This window comes from Diorhabda carinulata, chromosome 1 (assembly GCF_026250575.1).
Source record: "Diorhabda carinulata isolate Delta chromosome 1, icDioCari1.1, whole genome shotgun sequence".
NCBI lineage: Eukaryota > Metazoa > Arthropoda > Insecta > Coleoptera > Chrysomelidae > Diorhabda > Diorhabda carinulata.
Window position 1 is genome coordinate 14,462,610 of NC_079460.1, and position 23,883 is coordinate 14,486,492.

Here is a 23,883-nt window from a genome sequence, read left to right on the forward strand (position 1 = left end):
ATATCCAAAATGGAACTTAAAAAAAGCAGACTGGGCTCTTTTCAAAACAATTATCTCAGAAAGTTTGACAACTTACACAATTACAACAGATATAGACGAAGCTTTAGAAAACCTTATTAGTATTTTTTAGCGAGCAGCAAACATATCAATCGGAAGAACTACACGTCTGAAACGACGCAATCCTGTGTCGTGGTGGAATAGCGACTGCGAATCAGCAATTAAGAGCAACAAAAAAGCTTTCAATAGATATGAAAGACATAATACATCAGCGCAAACAAAATCGAATTCTTGAAAACCAGAGCCGAAGCTAGACGTTCAATAAAAACTGCTAAACGCAAATCCTAGACAGAATACGTCTCTACAATAAATTCTGAAACACCCATGTCAGAGGTATGGGAAAGAGTGAGAAAAATATCAGGACTTTACAAGCACTATAATATACAAATACTACAGAAAGACGGACGCACAACGACAGATAACTCCAAAATAGTCTCAATACTAGCTACCACTTACAAAAACCGCTCCATCACACGCAATTACGATGATACTGTTATTACCCATGAGAGAGAAAAAAAGGATGAGATAATGATACAGTTCGATGAAAACGAACCCATCAGAACCAGAACCAGATGAAATACCAGTTGTCTTCTTGAAACATCTCCCCTTAATTGCTCACGAATACATCCTTAACCTGTTCAATACCATTTAGTGCAGCATAACTTTCCTGAAAAGTGGCGTCCATAATAATTCCTATACTGAAACCACAAACCATTAGAACCCATCCTGAATCCTATAGACCCATATCACTCACATGTGCTATGTGCAAACTAATGGAAAAAATTATAAACAACAGACGACTCTAGAAAAAAGAAACCTTATTATACCGGAACAAAGCGGATTTAGACAACATAGATCAGCCCTGGATAACATAATAGACTTGGAAAGTGAAATCAACGAAGCATTTGCCCCAAAAAACAGCTGTCTAGCTATTTTCTTTAACATCAACCAAGCTTTTGACACTGAAAGGCATGATTACATCATAAAAAAATTATACGAATTCAACATACATGGTCACTGCCTGGATTTTATCAAAAACATTCGAGAAATCGAACATTTAAAATTAAAACCAACGGCACCACCTCCGAAAAAACATATTTTAATAATGGTGTACCCCAAGGATCAATCATAAGTCCCACACTCTTTATCATCGCAATCAACGACATCCTGACTATCGACTATACGCAGATGACTTGGTTGTTTACTGTAAAGGAAAAAATATTAAAAACCTCTTCTCACAAAGTCAGGCTTTTATCCATAACTTAGAACTGTGGTAACAAAAAACTGGTTTTAATTTTTCAACTACAAAGACTCGCTATATTCTTTTCTCAAGACAAAAGAACATACCAAACATACCGGTACTGAAACTTTATAATGAAGACATAAAAATGGAGACATCAATAAAATTTCTCGGAATACTATTCGACCACACACTAAGCTGGAACTATCATATTAGAAATCTTCTCCTAGCTTGCAACAAACGACTGAACTTACTGAAAACGCTAACGAACAAAGAATGGGGTGCAGATCGACAAACATTACTAACATTGTACCGAACACTTATTCGATCAAAACTAGATTATAGATCAATTTTATATTCAATAGCAAACAAATCGCTTCTGAAAAAACTCGACAGCTTTCACAACTCAGCCTTACGTTTGATAACAGGTGCATTCAAAACAACACCAGTGGAAAGTCTGTACTGCGAATCAGGGGAACCATCCTCGGCAGACAGAAGAATATATTTGAGCCTTACATATGCAGCTAAACTAAAATCCAATCCTTCCAATCCGACCCTCCAAAACTGCTTCTCCAAGAAATTCCCAAATCTTTTTTTAAATAAACCCAGAACCCCCAAACCTTTCTATACTAGAATTCGATCATATCTAAGCGAATTAAATTTCTTTATTCCTGAATGCCTTCCTATCGAATCTTCTCAAACTCAACCATGGACAATAGAAAGCACGAAATTCATTACCCATCACACCACTCCAACCATAAGCTAATCGAAGAACACTTAAATAACATACTCAATGAGTACAAAAACTTTGTACATATTTACACAGACGGATGAATATCTCAAGACGGTGCGGGGATCCCAATCATTACACCAACCTCCAAATATATGATAAAAGCTCCTCAAACCCTATCCACTTTCACTGCTGAATTATACGCAATATATAGAGCTACCCACTTCGCCGCTTCATCAAACGAGCCTAATCATGTCATACTCACAGACTCTCTTAGCTCAATCCAAAGTCTTCAAAAAATTCACACCACAAATCCATTAGTAATCAAAATCAAGCAACAACTGCAATACATACAAGACAACAACAAAAAAATAGTATTCTGTTGGATTCCCTCACACATTGGAATGAAAGGAAACTAAGAGGCAGAACTGACGGCGACTATTTTAAATTTTATATAGGATAATTTTGTATTTAAAAATGTAGGTATCAACTTTTTTGTAACTGAGAAAAAAATTCTTCGATTTTTCTGCTTTGCAATTTTGTGAATGATAGTTTCGTGATTATACTTCTAACTATTACCCGAAATAATAAAAAAATTAAAAATATTGTAAAAAAGATTCAATATCCATAAAATGAAATTAATAAAATCATCCGGCAACATACATATAATAAGAAAACGATACATATATAGCACTCCTTTAGTCATAAATCACACAACACATTATCACCGCTATTCACTAAACTAAAAAACAAAACTAAAGTCATTTAAAAATCAAATATTATGTACTCCGTACCATGTATGAATTGTCCACAAAATTATATAGGAATGACTACATAATACTTGGAGAACAGAATGAATAGTCACAAATACACCAAGAAAGCATCAACTGCTTTGTACAAACATGAAAAAAATATCATGAATTTGACTCCAAAAGAAATCTTAACTCAAGACACAAATTATCAAAAATTATTAATCAAAGAAATGATGTACACTAAACAAGATAAGTTTTCTGTAAATGCTAGACAAGATATGAAAAACCACAACCACGTTAACCATAAACTGATTAATTAGTTAATTTCAATCTACCTGGTATAATATCGTTTTGTTGAAATTCTAAAGTGAATACATTGATTTCAATACTGAGTTTTTAATAATGTTTTTAAAAAAACCACTAAATGTTTTTATATATCTGACAAAGAAACACCAAAGTGGACTAACTTTAATATATTTTCCGATCTTTCGAATACTTATGTATTCATCGTCTGGGAAATAATTAAGATTTTTGAATTCTAAATTGTATTGATTCTTGTGAAAATTTTTAAATTCATAGGCTTCAAAATTCAATATTCAAATTGATGTTGATAGAAATAATGATTAATTCAAAACATATCTCCATTAATAACGAAGCTTGTGACGTCAATTTGGAACCAACAAACAACAAGCGCTTGCTCGTTAACCTTATATATCCAAATCGTTGATATATTATACAGGGTGCTTTAAACTTGGCCGCCGGCATGCACAATTTAAATAATTTAAAAGTTATTTACTTTGAATAGAACACCCAATATTTATTACATTTTTGCTTGTTATCGGTATTTTCTAACTTTACTTTGTCGACGAAAACAATTCATTACATTAAAAAGAACACAAATGAAAACCATTTTCACATCATTTGGTGCAATACTTAAAATTAGGTGATCTTTCTTGAAGCGTATAAATCTATAAATGGTTTGTAATGAAGATCCAAGAAGATTAAAACTTCATAAAAACAGTTATATTGTATGATCAAGCAAAGTTCAGCAAATATGGATTATTTAATCGAAGTAAGTCGTATTTTTGGTCTAATGAAAATCCACATGTAAATAGAGGATGTTATTTCCAAGATAGAGTTGTTGAAAATTTAAATGGTGAAATATATTGTCACATTTCAGAAACCTACAATACGGTTACATACTTTAAGAAATGGATAAGTGGCTTCAGCTTGGTATAACCTTCATAATAGATACATTTTCTATAGATTTGGTATTCGAAGTTACATTAAAAAATAAAAAAATATTTTCCAAATCTGTTATCTCAAAGATGTGAGGCCTTCCTGCTTCCAATTCCCTAACATACGGCCATATTTCCAGAATTACAAGACATAACTTAATAAACAAAAAGAGTTCATAAATATTCAGAAATAGATGGTCCTAATTTTAAGCATCTATTATAAAACTTTGGTTAATATTACATTTAAATACTTCTGTTTGTAAAATTGAAAATTGAAAATCCTGACTGATTGAAATCATAACATAACCTTTCATAACAATTAATTGTTGTTATGTAACTAACATAATGAAATATTTCAAAATTTTGAATTTAGGTATAGGGAATACTGATACTATATGAATTAGTTTGAAAAATACAGAGGAAATGTAATCAATAAAGGTTGTCTATTTGAAGTGAAAAAATTAAATCATTAAAAATATGTATGTTAGAGGCCAAGGTCAAAATTCTAACTAGTTTCGTCAGGTATAACCGGAAGTGCCACTTTCAGGAGAACATTGAACTCAGTATAATATAGATTCGTATCCGCCAATACTTTAGATAAATTTTAATTTATCTTGTTAAAAGAATGTAATGTGATTCATATAATTTCATCAATTTTAACTTCGATACCTGTTATACATTAGAACATCCGGTTTCCAGAGTCGATGAGGTGGGATACGCAGATCTTTTACCCCACCAAATTCCGAAGAATTCCACCTCAAATTCATATCGTTCCATTCCTGAAATTAAAAGATAATTTAATCTGGCGGATTTGAATGTTTTATTGTCATATTCATGCGTGAATCAAATTATTTCAAGGATACCGATTACAAATTCAATTAAAATGTGAAGAGTAAGGGAATTGTGACGCAATCTACATAGGGCAATCCTCTCAGTATTTAGAAAATAGACTAAGACGTCATCAATACGATAAAAAAAGTAGAACTGCATTAACGAACCATCAGATATCAAAAAAAAACATAAATTCAATTATAAATATTCAAAAATTCTTGAATGTAACGGAATCTAAAACACGAAAAAGGGAATTTTTAGAAATGGTTCACATTCATAGGAACGAAATAGCTATAAATGATAAAAAGAGATAAATAATTTAAGTCAAATTTGTAGTTCTATTTTCTAAATTCTAAAAAAACTGCAAATAATATAAGTCATGAAGGACATAATACGTTATCCAAATATATATATTTCAGTTATCTTTATTACTTTCCTTTTATTTTAAGCAAATTTAGTAATTTAGTATAATCATTTCCGAATAAATTTTCTATTTATTTGAGGAACGGAAACAATATAATAAAACAGATTCCTGTTTAGTTACGTTGTAAAAAAATATGAATTCGGTTTTTTTATATGTTATTGCATATTCAAATCTGTTTCACCTACGCCTTCTTTTTTCAGTAATTTCCATCGGTGCTTCCGTTCCTTTGCTTATTTTTTTTTTAGTGTTACAGCTGCCAGGTTGGAGTTCAACTACCCCAAAAGACTCAATCGGTGCACCACAAACAAGTCAACAAATTCAAATCCATCAACTAAGAATTCAGTTGAGGACTACAACAATCCCGGCTTTCCATAGATAAGTCTAAGTTTTTACCTTTAATATATATAAAACTGAGTTGTTTTTTTATCTTTTGGATACGCAGTTAATGCGAATTTATTATTTTTCCAATTAATTTATTTGTTGCTGATATTTTTCTTTATAATTCACTGCAATAAATATTACTTTGATTAATCATGTACGGGGATAGTTTGTTCAGTTTTTAATTTTAATTTAATTCATAAGGTGTTTTTCCAACTTTTCAGCCTTCCTCTTTATTCACTTTCAACGTCGTTCGTTAAAAAGTTGGTGGCATCAAATTCAATATGAATTGTTTACCCTATCTAAGTACTAGTTATTTATATACTTTTAACAGAGGCCGAATACCACTTCCTGAGGAAGAGACTCCATCCGGGAAAGTAAGGTTACCAATTGGCACCCAGTTAAACGTACTGTAATATTAAAATGTGGTTTTGTAGCAATTATTTTTTTTACTAATATAAACTTCTCCCCTTATTATTTTAATTAATGTTTTTATTCCTATTATATTATAAAGCAGTAAAACATACAAATTTGCTTTGTTTTTAGGTAGAGAAACTATTTTTTACAGGTTCTACTTCATTTTTAGTTTGAAATTATTTCCATTTGGTATTTTAATTGCGATAAATTGTTGACGTATCGTTTAATGTATAAGTATTTTCGTTTTTCTCTTTCCGTCCTAAAAACTTGTGAAAATTAATTGATTTTAGAAATATTTGCCGTTTCTTCAATTCGTTCTCTTTCTTTTAAAACTGCTATTTTGATATATCGGAGTCGTCATAATTTTTGCGCCTCCTTTTTAATTTTTAATTTGATTGATGAATAAGTAATGACTTCAAAGTTTATGTTCAAATATAGAATAATAATGGAATTATGCAAGAAAATCATTTAAAAATCTCACGGACATTCGTATGTTATCAGTATTAGAAATGTACCCTAACCTGTACCTGATACAATTGAGAAAAAGTGAAGTTTGCTTATTGGTTTTGATTTTCAACAAACAATAACACATTGATAGAAGATCTTACTAAAATTCGTAGTACAATTCAGGGTTTAACTGAGCTATTCAATAATTTTAATGATTCTTAATGATTATAAACTCGTACTCCTTAACTCATTGAATAACCGAGTTAGCAGATTAAATGTTGACACAGATGATGATCAACAAGTTCAGCTTAAAGTGATTTTACTTGAATCTGATTCAGAAACAATGACAACCCCATTTCGTTCTGATTTTGTAGAATCAAACGATAATCATATTCCTCTTGCTACTTAATCTTTATCTTTTCCTTCTGTTCCTACATCTCGCCATAATTCAGTTTATAAATGGAATATTTCCTTCTCTGGGAGAATGAATCGCTTCATCTCTTCTCGAAAAAAGTTGAAGTACTTAGGTAGAAGAGGTATTTTTGATAACGAATTATTTTTACTGTCTTGTGAATTATTTCTAAGAAGTGCTTTTACGATTAAATATTGAAAAATTCTTAGCCTACTATAGAACCAAACAAAATTTCAATGTCAAAATATTTTATTACTCAACATATTCTTCTCTTAATTAGATACATTTATTACAGCGAACCTGCAACGTCTCTAGATCTTTCAACAAAAATGTATCTTCTTGCTCAGCAAACCAGACCTCCACAGCTTTTATTACCTCTATTAATTCAAACCCTAAATCACTAATTTTTTCTTAAAAATTATTATGCGAAGCTTGATATTTCTTGATGTTATGTCTCTATTGATAGGATATCAGTTTCACAAAACAGGTTAAAATTGACGTTTCGAACTGTTTCGTTGGGGTTGGGGACATATACTTTTTTCTTTATTCTATCAGCTGCTACATTTTAGTATTCCGTTTTCGAACATCCTGCATATTATGGCCATACTATTTTAATTGTGCCTCAGATATTTTAACTCTAACTAGTTCCATCTTTAGTTTTTCTATATATGTGTCATTTCCTATTATTTTTTTCGTTTTATTTTCTATTTTCGTAAATAATTTCCATTGGATTTATACTTGCTATGTGATTTTGAATCAATGTCCATGCTATACAGCTGTTCAATCTCACTCTACAATTTCTAGTTTCAAAATTTTATACTTCATCTTCTCCGGCTATTATCATGCTTTAATTTCTTTTTTATTTAGTTTCATATAAATTTAACATTCACATGTAATATTGTAAAGACTTTTCCGATTCCGCGAATCATGAAGAATCACCTGCGAATATCCATTCTGTTATATATGTTGATTTTATGTTTAAAGAACAATATCTTCAATAATATTACTACGAGGAGAGTTAGAAACCACAATTAATGAATGTCTATGTTAGTATGTTCCATTGTTTGGTTACAACAATAATTTAATAATGTTACTAGAAACTGTGAAAGAATTTTATTACAAAATATTAACAATTTCGAACAATAAAGATCAGACCGATAAAAATTATGATTTAAATAAATCTACAATAAAAGCTATGATATTGTTTACAATGAATATGATGCTTACCAGTTTTAACCAAATATTAGTTATAAGCAGCTGATTTTTCTCATCCTGAAACAAATAGAAATGCTTATTTCAATAATTTTAGTGTTTGTAAATGTAATTAACCTTTAAGATTTTGTTTTCTATTTTTGTCAATTTAAGTTATATTCCAATTATCACAATCATTAACAGAGGACACGTGAAGACTTTTGCACCTTTCTCTATTTAAATTCAAAAATTGAAGATATGTTATTTTTGTATCATACATATTTCTTGTATTTAATGCAGATTCTTTAACATCCTTTAATTATATGTTGCTATATGTATGCACTTGACAGTCTAAAATAAATGATAACAAGTTAGAAACAGACTACTACGATCAGTTTCTTTTAATATCTCTAATGAGGTCTTCTTTTTATAGTAGATGATTCTACGATCTGTTAGTATTGGAGGAAAACAGCATAGCTATTATTTCGCTTAAAGTGCATAGGATGTAATTATTTTGAATTGTGGTTTTAGAACAATTGGAAATAATAATAAAAATATGTCTCGATTTTTATAAGAAATTATCAATGTTACAAAAAGAGAAATACAAAGTGCATTTAAGATAGCGTAAAGTCAAACCCTTAATATCCAAACTATTTTCACTAAAATAAAAGGTGAAACAACAATCAATAAATTTACTTACATTGTATATCAAAAAATTTACTAACATAGTATATGAAATTACTTGCTTAAATTTTGACAAGAAGTACATTGGTTAGTCTAAGAAATCACTGAACAATCGGATAGCAAATTATATCCCATTAGGTGTCAAGGTAATTTAATAAAAATTGAGAACTATTTCAATAGCAACATGAATCAATTATCTTAAAATTTCTATCAAGCATCAATTTGATTATTGATTTTGATGAATTTAATAATTTTTTACAAGAAATTAAAGACACCGCAATTTTAAACTAACAGATTTCAAAAATTTTTATCATTGTTATACTTTTATGGATATTTTTACTAGTTTATAACTAGTTGGCAAAGACTTCATTATAAAATATATATCTATCTATCTATCTATAAATAGATAGATATATATATATATATATATATATATATATATATATATATATATATATATTATAATGGATACGTCTAAACGTTCTTGATTTTAGGTCTCTTCTATTTTAAAATTAGTTTTTCCTCTTTATTCTTTCTTAAAGAAAGATAAATTTTGACGTTTCGACTTTTCTTTAAGTCTTTATTAAAATATGTTATTCACATTGACAATTTGCTTATTTATATTGATCTATAGATCACCTTCATCATGAATATCAAAATAAGGATAAAATCAAAATATAAATGTTTTAATAAGAAAAATCTATTTTTCCCTAGTCCTTACATCTTAAATATAGAAGTAATCAATTGAATTATTTGTAGTTTTATTAGACTTTACTAAATAGAACGTCACAATTAATACAAAGCACTTGATATATAATATTACTTCTTTTGTTTTTGGTGTTTTGGATTTCAATTTAGTGAAATATTTTGATAACGTATTATGTCCTTTATGACTTATACTAATATCATATTTATTGAAGTAGTTTGATAGCTGTTGGGAAAGTCCTTGTACATATGGCGAGGAAAAATGTTTCATGTTTTGATGTTTCGTTTTTGTTTTGTTTTTTAATTGATTATTTCCTTCGATTTCATGAAAAACTTCAATTCACAATCGAAATCGAAGAAAATAATGAAATCAATTTTGTATTATATATTATATAAAATTAACAATTATATGAAAACAGTACACGAAACCAACTTGATCAACAAGATATTTGAACTTCAATTCATGTCATCCTGTCACAAAAAAGATCAGTGATAATAAGTTTGGGATAGATCTCTCCAACTATCAGATCCTGAATTTAGATGCTTAGCTATTCAAAAAGCAAAAACTGCATTGAAAGAAAATAATTATCCGGAAAAAATGATAAGTAATGTATTCAAGAAAAGAATAAACAGACACTTCAATCAATTAATGATAAAAAACTATAAACAGCATATCAGTGTCAATATCATATTTTGATAAAGACTTAAAGAAAAGTCGAAACGTTAAATTTGATCTTTCTTCCAAAAATTATTTAAAAGACTTTTTTAAAACAGAAGATTCCTAAATCAATAACATTGATGTATAAGTAGTACTTTATTGAAGAGCATATTGGTCACCAAATTTGAAAAAAAAAATTAAAGGCGTTCTTGATTTATGGCAAATTTTTCATTTTGATTTAAAGTTTTGAACACCCTATATCTCAGCAACTAAGCCCCGTAAGGGTTCGTATTCCTATATCAAAATGAATCATTTATTGGGATCCCTCTAGAACTAGGTCCATAGGTTGAGTTCATATTGAGCGCTTGATATTTCTATTTGAAAATTACTTTTTCACCAGTAAATTCGACCTTTCGACCTGTTGCAGTCAAAATTTTATTTTAGTGTAATATTCGGATAATGTATTATATCCCTTATGACTTACACTAATATAATATTTATTGAAATCATTCCATAGTTGTTGGAGAAGTTCTTGTACATGTGGTAAGGAGAAATGTTTTAATAATCTATAATATCAGTATAAGTCATAGAGGACATAATACAATATCCAAAGATTCTACTAAACATAAATAAAACACCCAAAAACAAAAGAAGTAATTTATATATATATATATATATATATATATATATATATATATATATATATATATATATATATACCCAGCAAATCTAACGTTACAGTCTCGGTACATTCTGGATTAGCACCCAAGAATGTGTTACTTTTATACTCTTTACCTAAAAATAGAACTCACCACATCTATGATTTGCATTAACGTCAAACCGAAACTTAATTGAAGAGGATCAGATTCATTAGCAACAGGACGCTCTAATACGTTATAGTGATCTAATAGCTTATGGAGGAGTTTTTTCTCGTTGTATCCGGCCCAAGACTCTGTAACAAGATTATAAAATTGAAATTAAAATTCTGCATGCTTTTGTAATGCAGAAGCTCACTTTTGTCGCTGAGAGCTGATAATAATTAGCACAAATATACGCAATACGATATAGTACAAAATTTGAAGTTCTGACCTTATGTGAGTAGGTGATAAAAAATTAAGTTTTAGATATATTTGATCTGACGGTAAACTAGTCTTTCATATGTAAAAAGCATTTAGGTCTTTTAACCGTGTCTTCAAGCTCTTAAATTGGTTAATTATCACAAACTTCACATGTAGATGAAGTTACATTACTTTATGTATCATTATTGGACTAGGTGTATATTATATTCGTATAATTTACATTTGATTAAATGCATCTAATTTAAAAAGTGCAAGGACAAGCTCATGCTACAACTATTATAAATAGTAAGGTGTGTAAAATTGATTGAAAAAATGATACAACCGCCAAAGTATTATGAAGTAAAATTAATCTGTATTGATACAAAACATATTAGATATAAATACATAACACGAGCTTCGACATATGATGCTGATTTGCTGCCGAACTGAAGACTGCAACTGCAACTGCAACTTTTTTAAATAAAGAACTGCTCTACGATTTATTGCTTATTATTCACCTTATCTGGAGCCCTCTGTATCCTTGTTTCCAAACAAACAAAATTTTTTTTGGAAAGCAATTTCAGACAAATGGACATGAGTATTTTGCAAATTTTATTTTAAAATGGTTGGGAAAAACTGTGTGTAGTGTTAAAAAGTGATCATGCTGAAAAATAAAGTATCTTTACTATTGAAAAGTCCCTGTTCTGTTAAACCTCCCTCGTACATATACTAACAACACACAAAACTAATAATAAACACAATTCGTGATAACTAATGTATAAAATTAATAATAACACAAAGGTGAAAAATACTGAGCGTTCCTGTTCATTATATATATATATATATATATATATATATATATATATATATATATATATATATATATATATATATATATATATATTTGAAATATGACTTTGACTATTTTAGAAATATTGAGATGTCTTTTGTTTTTGAGTGTTTTAGATTTTAGTTTAGTGAAATATTTGGATAATGTATTGGTTTGGGGTCTAGTATGCACTACGACCCAAAGGATCTACTGTGTCCCCCTTTCTTGCTGCGATATTGAAGAACACAGTGTTTACAGCTGATCCGTTAATCCCATTCCTTTTAAAAAGTCTAGAATGTGGGATGGCTTTAATTGCCATAGATTTTCATCTCCTATTTCATAAGTTCCGAGTTGTAGTGCTCTGGAGTTTCTTAATGTTTCACACTTCGAGAGAATGCGTATTATCTCCGCATTATCTGCTAGATCTAGCATCTTAAGGTGTTTGTTGAGGCGACAGTGCCCCGATAGAACTCCTGATAGTATTTGTAGATTGTTCTTACAGGTTGATACATCAAACACACCTACTCTGGTTATAGTTTCCCAGAAGAGTCTTTGCCTGTCTCAGTCCCTGTAGGTTATCCCAATAATTGCTTTTGCTCCTATCTACCTTCTCTTCTAGTGATTTTTGCAATGCAATTTAGTTTATACCAAAGGGTTCGAAGAGCTTGTCTACCCTCGCTTTAGCGAATTTATCAGCTATTTCATTTCCCCTCGCTTCGGTGTGGCCCGGAATTTATTGTAGCGTAATTTTATTTTTCTTGCCTAGCTCGTTTAATTTTTCTAGGCAATCCCAAAAGAATTCAGATTTTGTGATACTGGGGCTTAAAGCTCTAATGACTGCTTGACTATCGGCCAGGAAGATGATATCCGGTTTGCGATAGTTCCTTTCGAGATTGAACACATTTTTCAATTGCATAGATTGCCCAAGCCTTTAGTGTTTGGTTCTGAGCCCGTATCAGTTCCGTCAGCTGTTTTTGATCCGTCCAATTTTTGACATAGGACGACATAAATTGAAGTTCAAATATCTTGAGAGCAAAGTTGGTTGTATGTACCATTATGTTCTTATTTTATTGTTAATTTTATATACTGTGGCATCAAGGTAATTAATTTTATTATTTTGTTCTATTTCGATTGTGAAGTTTTTATGATAAGAATTGAATTTCTTATTTATGTTTCCAATTTTACTTTTAGGTTAAGTAGGAATGCAATTATCTACATAAAGAAAAAAAGGTCGGATATTTATGTAAGGTTTGCTTAGGATAGTTGAATTTTGATATAGTATTTGTTTTTGTATAAAATTGTTTCCAAAATATTTAGATAATGGAGCGAGTGGAAGTTTAAATACTTGAAATAATTGGTCCAATAGGTATGTTAGATTTGTACAGTGAATTTTGAATATTTTGGCATCTAATGGCGAAATAAAAGGTTGTTCTTCCCAAGATTGAATGAGATTATTTTTTTATATGATTCCGTAGGATCCGTTCTGCTGGTCTTGAGCTAACTTAGGTCTCTGTAAATTTCATAACCTTCTTCTGAATCGAATACAATTGATGTGGACAATTAAATAGAGAATCTATGTACTTTACTGTTAACACTATGACTCAATATATGTTGTGATCGGATATATTATGATAATTCCTTCAACTATATGTGGAGGTGAAAATCTGGATTATTGCTACTATGGAAATGGAAATTAAATATATAATAGTTACAAAGCTTACATTACTATATTTCCTACAGCAGTCAAATTTTCACTATAACTGTAGTTTTTCTGAAATCATAATCATTATATAGAATTTGTTAATTAGTTCAATCACAGAATATTCATCAGTTTCAACAGATTTTTTAATTCCACATTGTTCCAAATCTCATTCTTAAAAGTTATAGCGAAATTATGAAAATAAAAATAAATAAAATTATCAGGATGCTGTTCAATCTAAGTTTTGTTGTAAACTATTGTTGTAGATTTGAGTAACCTATTAGTACATTTGAAATGTTCATCACAGTAGTTATTGAATCAATTGTTTATTGGAATCTCGGTCAATTCTTTAGTTTTATTAGAAAAATCTAGCTCTGGAGCAAAACATCACTGAACAATTAACTGGTATGTTTTACAACATACAATTTCAAGGTATTATCTATATCTCACAACTTCAACTGAATTTGTAATAAAATCTCTTTTTTTCCTGAATATACTATTTTCCGTCATTATACAACACTCACAATTACACGATGTTACCATTTTCAAAGGCAACTTGTTTTTTGGACACCACATCCATAAATTAACAATTAGTTACGTCTTGTATATTTTCGGCAAAGTAAAAACAAAATAAATAGCGACAACTATAAATGATTCACACTCGATTATTTCCATTTTAAAAAGAATTAATATGTAATCGATTTAGCAGCTTTTCCAAATAAAGTTTAAGCAATGAAATCATATAAACAAGAACAAAAAACCTATTTCTCAGTGGAATTGGTGGGGGATTGACTATGAGAAAAATCAGTACAGGAAATAAAAAACTGAATAAAAATAATGCAAAAGTAGAGCCAAAAGAACCAAGAAATTTTTATGGCAGAAATGAGCTTCTATAAACTAGAATACTGGTAAATAAGAGGATCGTTCCCACGATATAGGCCATAAATTTGAAGATAATATCTAGATTTGACAAAATGACTATAAACCACTGAAAAATTAGAATATAAAATATAGAACTGATAGTCAATAGGGAGACCTAACATACCTACGATTTACCTCAATATGCTAAGATAAATCTGCCACAAGAAAAAAAACATAGAAGCAAATAACTAAAGAAGAGTGAGTTCGAAGTGATAATGAACATAGTAAAAAAAATTGAATACCTAGGGGAGCCAAGGAATGAACAAAGAAAAATCTCATATATTAAAAAAAATAGATGAAATGACAAATTCAATTAACGGAATCAGTAATAAAAAAATACTCAATGATTTATTTAATATTGGTTTAAAAAAAAGGTTAACAGAAACTGTGAAATTCATTCCATTCCAGGTTTTCATTCCATAGATTCAGATCAAGCCTTTGGAAATAATGTTAATGAAAAAGATTGAATGTTCGCAATTAACTAAAATATATCTACATCTTTTAGTAGACCACCTCAAAAGATATGTAGTTTTTTAATGCTCAAAAGCTCAAAAGTTCAAAAGTTTTTTTGTTAAGTTAATAAGTATCCGTAACAGATTAATACCGTTCACTGACCAATATGCGGGAATATTCTCAATAGAATTCAAGAAAAATTTTAAAAAATAAGACATAATAATGTCTGTGATTCAAAGCAGTGAACCCAACATTTTCTAATGGGTTGAAGGAAATATTCACGCAATGTAAATTTAATAGAGAGTGGAATAAGAAATTCGAGCTTGGATCCCGATTGCTCGATATTTTGTTGATAAATACAACAAGACTATATATTCAGTCTCTGGCTGCACGCCAAAAAATGAAGCCTGATCCCTTTCCTCCACATATTTATGAATCAAAATAATTATTTGTTGTCACTTCACATTGTACCCTAATATGTATGTATACCTAACGCTGGGAAACACAAGTTTGAACATGTCAGTTTATACAGTAGAAGCTCACATTCAAGAGTGTCACATCTCGGTCACATCAAAACTGATCGTATCGAGTTAAGCGCATTGAATACTAACTTTTCAAAGAGTTGACCCAAAAGCAAATTGACAAAGATTTTGTGGATCAATTAGCAGATTTGCCTAATCTACCCACCAAACCAGTCACATTCTAAACTAAAAAAAATATTATTAGGAACTCAAACACTGACCCCAACTCTTGTAACAAAACAAATCATCAATTGAATGTTATCATGTATTGCTTTTTTGTTCCTATGAATGTGAACCATTTCTAAAAATTCCCCTTTTTCGTGTATAAGATTCCGTTTCAAGAATTTTTTAATCTTAATAATTGAATTCAAATTTTTTTCATTTTTCATGGTTCGTTAATGCAGTTCTATTGTTTTATCGTATTGATGACCTCTTAGTCTATTTTCTAAATACTGAGATGTTTGCCCTATGTAGACAGCGTCACAATTAGTAAAAGGTACTTGATATATAAAATTACGTCTTTTGTTTTCTGGTGCTTTAGTTTTTAATTTAGTGAAATATTTGGATAACGTATTATGTTCTCTATGAATTATACTAATATATTAATTAAAATAATTTGATACTTGTTGTAAAAGTCCTTGTACATATGGTATGGAAAAATGTTTTATATTTTGATGTTTTCTTTTTTAATTGATTGTAGTATCTCTTTATCCTTTTATTGAATATTTTGTTAATCATTTTTCCAAGCAGTTATTTTTTTTCAATCCAATTTTTGTTTTTTAAATAGCTAGTGTCTATCTAAATTCAGGACAGATAGATCTATCAACCAAACTATTATCACTGATCTTTTATGTGACTCAGGATGACATGAATTGAAGTTCAAATATCTTGAGGACCAAGTTGGTTTCGTATACCATTCTGTTCTTATGTTATTGTTAATTTTATATAATGTTCAATCTCGAATTGGAATTTTTTATGATAAGAATTGAATTTCTTATTTATGTTTTCAATTTGATTCTTTAGTACGGTAGTAATGTAATCATCTACATATCGGAAAAAGAATGGAATATTTAATTACTTAGTTTTCTCAAAATCTTCTATTACCAATTGTGCTATAACACTTGAAATAGAAGCAATAGCTCATCAATTTGTATGTATTTGTATTTCATTTTCATATTTGAAGGACGTTGCTGAAAGTGTAAGTTCTATAGCTTTTATAAACTCGTTTTTTATTCATTAATATATTTTTTCACAATGGTAATAGGAATGTTTCTATATGAAGAAACCACTTCTAACTAAATAAATAAATATTTGTTAAGAATTTTTAATCCCATGTGTTTTTGATATAATTTTTGGTTTACGTAAATATAAAATATAATATATTTTTCAAAATATTATTTGGTTTTAGTTATATTTTGACGTTTGATAATGCTCTGTTGTTGTTTGTTTCTCAATTTATTTTTAAAACCTAAAGATAAAACTTCTTTCACTTCATCAAGTATGACAGCATCAGTTAAATTTTCGATCCATTTTGATTTTATTTCATTTGTATTTTTAGCAATAGGTTGTTGATTTAATATTAGGTTATCAATTTTCTTAATATGTTTCTCTTTACATTTATTAAAAAGTGATTCAGTTCTTTCTCGACATTTTTTTTGTAAAATATTGATAGGAATTCCTTCACTTATTTTAACTTTTATGTTTTTATGTCATTTTCTAATTTTCGTAGTACGAGTAGTTGATTCGGTAATAGATAGTTGTATGATAGATAAAACGTGATTTTGATATTCATGCTGTAAGCTACTATTTGTAAATTTTATATGGGATAATTTTAAATTGAGAAATGTAGGTATGAACTTTTAACTTGTGTATCTGAGTAGAAAAATTCTGCGGTTTTCTGATTTGCAATTTTGTGGAGGATATTTTCGTAATTTTTCAGATTCTGTTTGGTTCCATATGTGAGTTCAATGTTATGGTAGGTAGGCATTATTTCATCCATGTCGGTATAAATTTCTTTAATCTCTTATTTCTTTTGATATCATTTACCGAATCAACTACTCTATTTTGTAAATTTTAATAAAACTCCAAATAATCTAATTGATTACTGCTACATATTTGATATGTAAAGACTAAGGAAAAATTGATTAGACCAAATTTCTATTTTAATTTTATTCTTATTTTGATGTTCATAATGTAGGTGATCTATTGATTAATATATAATAAACTTCAAAATTTATTTATCTTTTGTTGTGAGATTCTAACAGGTAGTTATTTTCAGTTGTTACAAACAATGTATTTTTTATCAGTTTTAGCAGTTTCTTATTGGGAACGTGGCAACGAAACACCAAAGTGTTAATATATTTTCCGAGCTTTCGAAAATCTTAACTAATTATTTCCCACACGATGAATACATAATTGTCCGAAACTATATTACAGTTGGTGTTTCGTTGCCACGTTCCCAACAAGAAACCGCTCATTATATATATATATATATATATATATATATATATATATATATATATATATATATATATATATACCCACAACCCCCACAAAAATTATCGCATCGCTGGTATTTTAGGATATATTTAATACTTAATTTTATTTTTTTGGGACAATCTATATATGTATCAACTCAATAAATGTTTCTGGTTTCGTATCATGAGCAAAAAATATCACAATTTCTTACAAATTTTTTTGGAAGCAAAAATGCTCGAGTAAATCATTTCCGGAGAATGCATTGAGATTGAGAACTTTCTAAGTAAATTGTGTTACCTATTGTATAGTGAAAATTTAAATTTATTTTGTTAATAATGGATATGTCTCAACGTTTAACAAGACATGTAACGAATGAAGAAGCCGCTAGAATCATCACGCTCATACAAGATGGCCGCAGTCAAAGATACCGGGGTAATTGGAGTTCAACAAAGCACCATATCCAGAGTTGTTATTCGCTACCTAGAAACAGAGTAGCTAACCAGAAGACCCGGACAAGACCACGGAAGAATAACTTCGGTACTAGATGATCGTTATTTCAGGTTAACGACGTTAAGAATTAGCCATACCACCGCTCGAGGCCTGCAAACAGATCTGTTGGCTGTTCGTAATGTCCGAATAAGCCTATAAACAGTTCGAAATAGGCTGAGAGAAGCAGTTATACGAGCCAGAAGGCCAGCTAGAGGTGCACGTCTCACCAGAGAACATCGAGTAGCAAGATTGGAATTTGCACGAGAACACGCAAATTGGAATATTAAAGATTGGTCCAATATTTTGTTCACAGATGAATCAAGATTTTGTCTGTATTCATCAGATAGGCGTGTACCAGTATATAGGCGACGTGGTCGTAGTACTCGAGTTAGTGCCAGTGAATGATGGAAGACTTAATGCTGATAGGTACATAACCAATATCCTAGAACCCCATGTAGTGCCCTATATACATCATATTGGTGACGACTCTGTGCTAATGCACGATAATGCTCGTCCACACGCTGCTAGAGTGGTTCGGCAGTACTTAGAAGAGGTCGAGATACCCACCCTGAATTGGCCTGCACGTAGCCCGGACCTTAACCCAATAGAGTATGTCTGGGACCAGCTAGTATGGCAAATTCTGCAACATCCGGCACCAATAAGAACACTAGATGATCTTCAAAATGTTCTTTTCAACTTCTGGGAAAACATGCCACAAGGATACGTCCAGAGCCTGTTTAGAAACCTTCCAAGACGAATGGAAGCTGTAATTAGAGCGAGGGGCGACAACACACGCTATTGGTTATTCATTGGCTGGTTTTAGTTTAAGCACCTGTATAGATGTTTTGTACAATTTTTTTGATATCTTCTATGTTTTGGTAAATCAAACTTTTTCTCCTCTGTAGATTAAACTGATACAAAATAAATATTGCAAAAGGCGTATCTATTGGTATTTTAATTCGTAATAATAATAAAATTCGAAAAACAGGCAACATATTTAAAATCTTTGAAAAATAATGAGTGATGCGATAATTTTTGTGGGGATATATATCTAGAAGAGAGAAATAGTTACATCAAGTGTAGGTAGTGTGATGTGCAATTATTAAATATCTATCTATCAGCTAAAAAGAAATTCCATTGGAAGGGGACATCTTAAATAAAGGATCTTCTTCCAGGGGCCTGTAGGATCTTGTGCAAACCCGATTTTCATTTATTTATTCAACTTATATATGAATTTGAGTTATATAATTATTATCAATTTTGTTTCTATATTTGTACACTATTTTTATATGAGCAGTGAAGACAAGGGTACTAATTTACAACTATGCAAGTCAATAGTCTGTGAGAAATATATAAATAATGGTCTGACGAATTAACTTTGTTTTTAGATGTCGATTCACGAATGCACCTTACCATCATTTGTATGTTTTAAGCCATTTTATTTGTGACAGACTCCTCTGCCTCAGACCTTACTATTAACGACACGCTATCAAGCATAGTAGATTTTAACGTGAGTAGATTTATCATTATCGAATTATCTAAGTAACTTAAGTATTCACAATTTAGTTAACCTTGGACAGGTGCCTCAACCTATGCAGTTTTATGAAAAAGTAATAGGACTTGACATAAATTGTATTACCACCAACCTTCAGGCTCAACTATTAGGGCAATGAGACCTAATCTTTAGCAATCGGTATGCAATATATCCAAGAAGGAAACAACAACCTTTACTCACAAAAGGATATAACTCACCGCAATTAGCAATTCCTATAATTTCCACAAACAATGGTCTAACAACAACTTCTGTTTTCCAACTCCCATCTAAGACCTGAAATAAGACAACCATTTAAGACACATAATCAATCGAACGTCTAGTCATGCGACTAAGGAGATCACAAAAACAACAAAGACCAACTCCCTCTAAAACCATAGACAGGAGTAAGAGCATAATAGAGTTGCACTCTTTTTTTGAAAAAAAGAAATTTCCATATATCGAAGTTTCATATACACCTTTGAAACTCCTGATTGATACAGGCCCTACAAAATCATTTCACAATCCCAAAACACCTTCAATTGACTTCCCAAATGTAATAAAATACGGTCCCTTTACTGGCAGCTCTATCTTTCAAAATTATCCATAGCAGTCGCAATCCTTTCATTTCCAGAATTCAGATCTCCCGAAACTGGAGTTTCACCTTTTCAAATTCCACGAAACCTTCGATGACCTTATTGGTATCGATCTTCTAAAACTTTTCCGTGCTGAACTAAACTTCCCCGGATCTTTATCACGAAACATTAATAATATAAATATCACATATTTTCGATGACAACAACACAAGGACCAAACTTGCGTAGACCATCTGATCCAGACTACTTAAATGCTGATGAAGAAAAACACATCATCTGTCTTTGCAAGAAATATTCAGATATCTTTCACACACCATACACACCTCTCAGTTTTGCTCTTCAAGTTAAACACTACAAAAGAACGAAGGACGATATACCGGTACATACCAAATCATACCGCTACCCATATATCTATAAGGAGGAGAATAACAGCATTCAAATATCCACTAAGCAAATAAATCTCCATGGTCCTCACCTATATGGATAGTCCCTAAGAAACAGGAAAATCAAATGTCGGATCGTTGTCGAATATTACAAAGTAAACGAAGAAACAATCGACGATTGATAATCAATACCTAATATAACGAACATACTTGCCCGATGCCAAGCGGAGAGTGGTTTATATCAAATAGAAATGGCCAAAAAAGGCATTTCTAAAACTATCTTTAGCGTCTAAAACGGACACTACGAGTACGTAAGAATGCATTTTGGGCTTAAGAATGTACACGCTACATTCCAACAGGTTATAGATAACGTTTTAAAAGACATGAAATATGTTTGGCGTATATGGAGTGTGTTTTCCACATCTTTACAATAGCATATGGTTAATCTTGCCAAAATATTCCAACGTCTTCGAGATATTAGATTAAAAATCCAATTCGACATGTGCAAATTCCTAGATAAGAAGTTAGTTTTTTAGGACATATCGTCACTTCAGAAAGTTGATTTGAGGATTAAAATTAGAGCTACCATCAATTATAAAATACCAAAATCAGCTAGAAATATCAGAGGATTCCTAGGACTTCTAGGATACTATAATTTATAAAATATTACGCAAAAATAACTAAACCACTAACAGTTTATCTGAAGAAGGAAGCCAAAATCAGACATTCTCCAGAATTTTCTAGAATGTTTCAATACATGCAAAAATCTTTTGATAAACGAGCCTCTCTTCTCAAAACCTTTCAACCCGACTACCAGCAACTACGCTATAAGAACAGTACTTTCTCAAGGTCCATTGGGCAGTGTTAAAACAATAGCATTCGCTTCCAAAACACTGAACGAAACAAAGTATTTGATAATAGAAAAAGAGATATTGGCTATAGTTTGGGCTACTAAATACCTCCGCCCCCCTTTAATCGGAAGTAAATTTAAAATGTCCTCAGATAATCGACCGCTTCAATTGCAGTTTTCTCTGAAAGAAGCAAACTCTAAGCTGGTAAGATGGAGATTAAAATTGGAGAAATATGATTACGAAGTTGTATATAAAAAATAGAAATCAAATACCAACGTCGACGTTCTCTCAAGAATCGAAATAAATACAAAAGAACATCAAGATATCGATTCCAAAATGCAAGAAATCTTCAAAAACCATGCAACATGGGTCCTGGTCAACTTGCAATGACTAGATGAAAGCCGATAAATCGACGAACTCCTATTAGACGCCACAAAACAAATTTCCAATAAAGAACTTACTGATGGAGAGCAAACAAAGTACACGGCAAAAGAAAATCTAATCCTTGGCATCCCTATATCCGAGAGATCACTTAACCACTTCTGTCAAGAAAATAAATATGCTCGACTCACCACGATAGTGTTGGAGACATTACTCACCATGATAGTTGCAGATAGCGGAACAGAATTTAAAAACGGAATCATAAAAGAATTCATTAAATCGCATAAAATAGCCATCCACTGTATCACCCTAGACAGCTCCCAGTCCAATTGTATGATCCAAAGATTTTATTCAACTTTATTTGAACACCTAAGGATATTCCGAAGTACAAAACGTACATTATCCATTGAGGAATAAATGTCCTATGCGTTAGGAGGTTACAATAATAACTATCTACTTCTCAACTAAATCTAAACACCGTACTGTTGTGAGTCCCAAACCTTCAGAAAGATGGAGGAAGGTTTTTCAAATAAAACAAATAACAATTTATTTTAGTTGATTTTCAAACCTCTTACGGATTAAAACGTGCAAAGAATAATTGAAATTGTCGTGAGCTCTCAATAATTCAAGATGTGATTTCAGCCGAATTTAGTATGCTGATGTTGTAACAACTTACCCCTACAAACAGTTGAGGAAGCTGAAGGACAACACTAGAAAATATTACGCCAGAGATCCACGGCCAAGAAAAGTATCCCAGCAACGACTACTCAAAGAAGGATATAAAAAGAAAATAACCATTCACGGGAAAGCTGATCTTTACAATGTTGAATAGGATTTCGAGAAAGAACTGATCCAACAAGTAAATGCACACTCTGTATTTTAGTCATAATAAGTGAAGAATGTGCTTGCTCAGTTTAGAGCTATCGAAGTCGAAAGAAAAAGGATACAACAACGGAGACTAACGACCCTATAGAATGTGGAAATAGGTGTAGAAGTATAAGCACCCACACATAAATGAGAAGCTGTTTTTGCTTCGAAAACATATATACCTAGATATTTTTTATATGATGAAAATCCCGTTCAATAAGTATTTGATAGTTTCACATTTATTATTCTATTCATCCTTTATATATATTCTATTTTCTTCAAACAAAAACCTAATTATCGGATAATATCTGAAGATTATATCTATTTGAACACTTTATCTTTATCTTTCAATTTGAATGAATTTATAGATCAAATAAATACAAATATATGTTTACGAAAAGATCCAATCACTGTACACTCTTATAAACAATATGAACAGTATGGGAAATTAGAAAATATATATTATTCTGAGGCGCGTAGATATAAGGGTGGAAAAGGTAGTAGGAAATTTCATCATAATGTGCTTTCTCACACAAATTGTATAAGAAAATACTGTACTCAATTTAGTTTTAATTTGAATTAATATTCTGGAACCATACTTCAATCGCTGTTTTTATTTCAACCTAATTACTATGTTCATTTATAATTTTTATTTTTTGTCA

At 30.5% G+C, this 23,883-nt stretch overlaps 1 protein-coding gene across 4 annotated transcripts in view; it reads right to left on the bottom strand.

Annotated features, from left to right (window-relative positions):
• The window catches only part of LOC130900118 (neuronal acetylcholine receptor subunit alpha-7), a 39,888-nt gene that overhangs the window by 13,787 nt on the left and 2,218 nt on the right, over positions 1-23,883 (bottom strand). For 3 of the 4 annotated variants that reach the window (XM_057810479.1, XM_057810500.1, XM_057810491.1), the window contains exons 3-5: positions 10,977-11,116; positions 8,154-8,198; positions 4,687-4,796 (exon numbers count right to left, since the gene is read on the bottom strand). In XM_057810479.1, the coding sequence (XP_057666462.1) occupies positions 4,687-4,796; positions 8,154-8,198; positions 10,977-11,116 (295 nt within the window). Of the gene's footprint in view, positions 1-4,686; positions 4,797-8,153; positions 8,199-10,976; positions 11,117-20,364; positions 20,441-23,883 lie in introns of all 4 variants that reach the window. The other variant, XM_057810509.1, reaches the window with a different exon arrangement.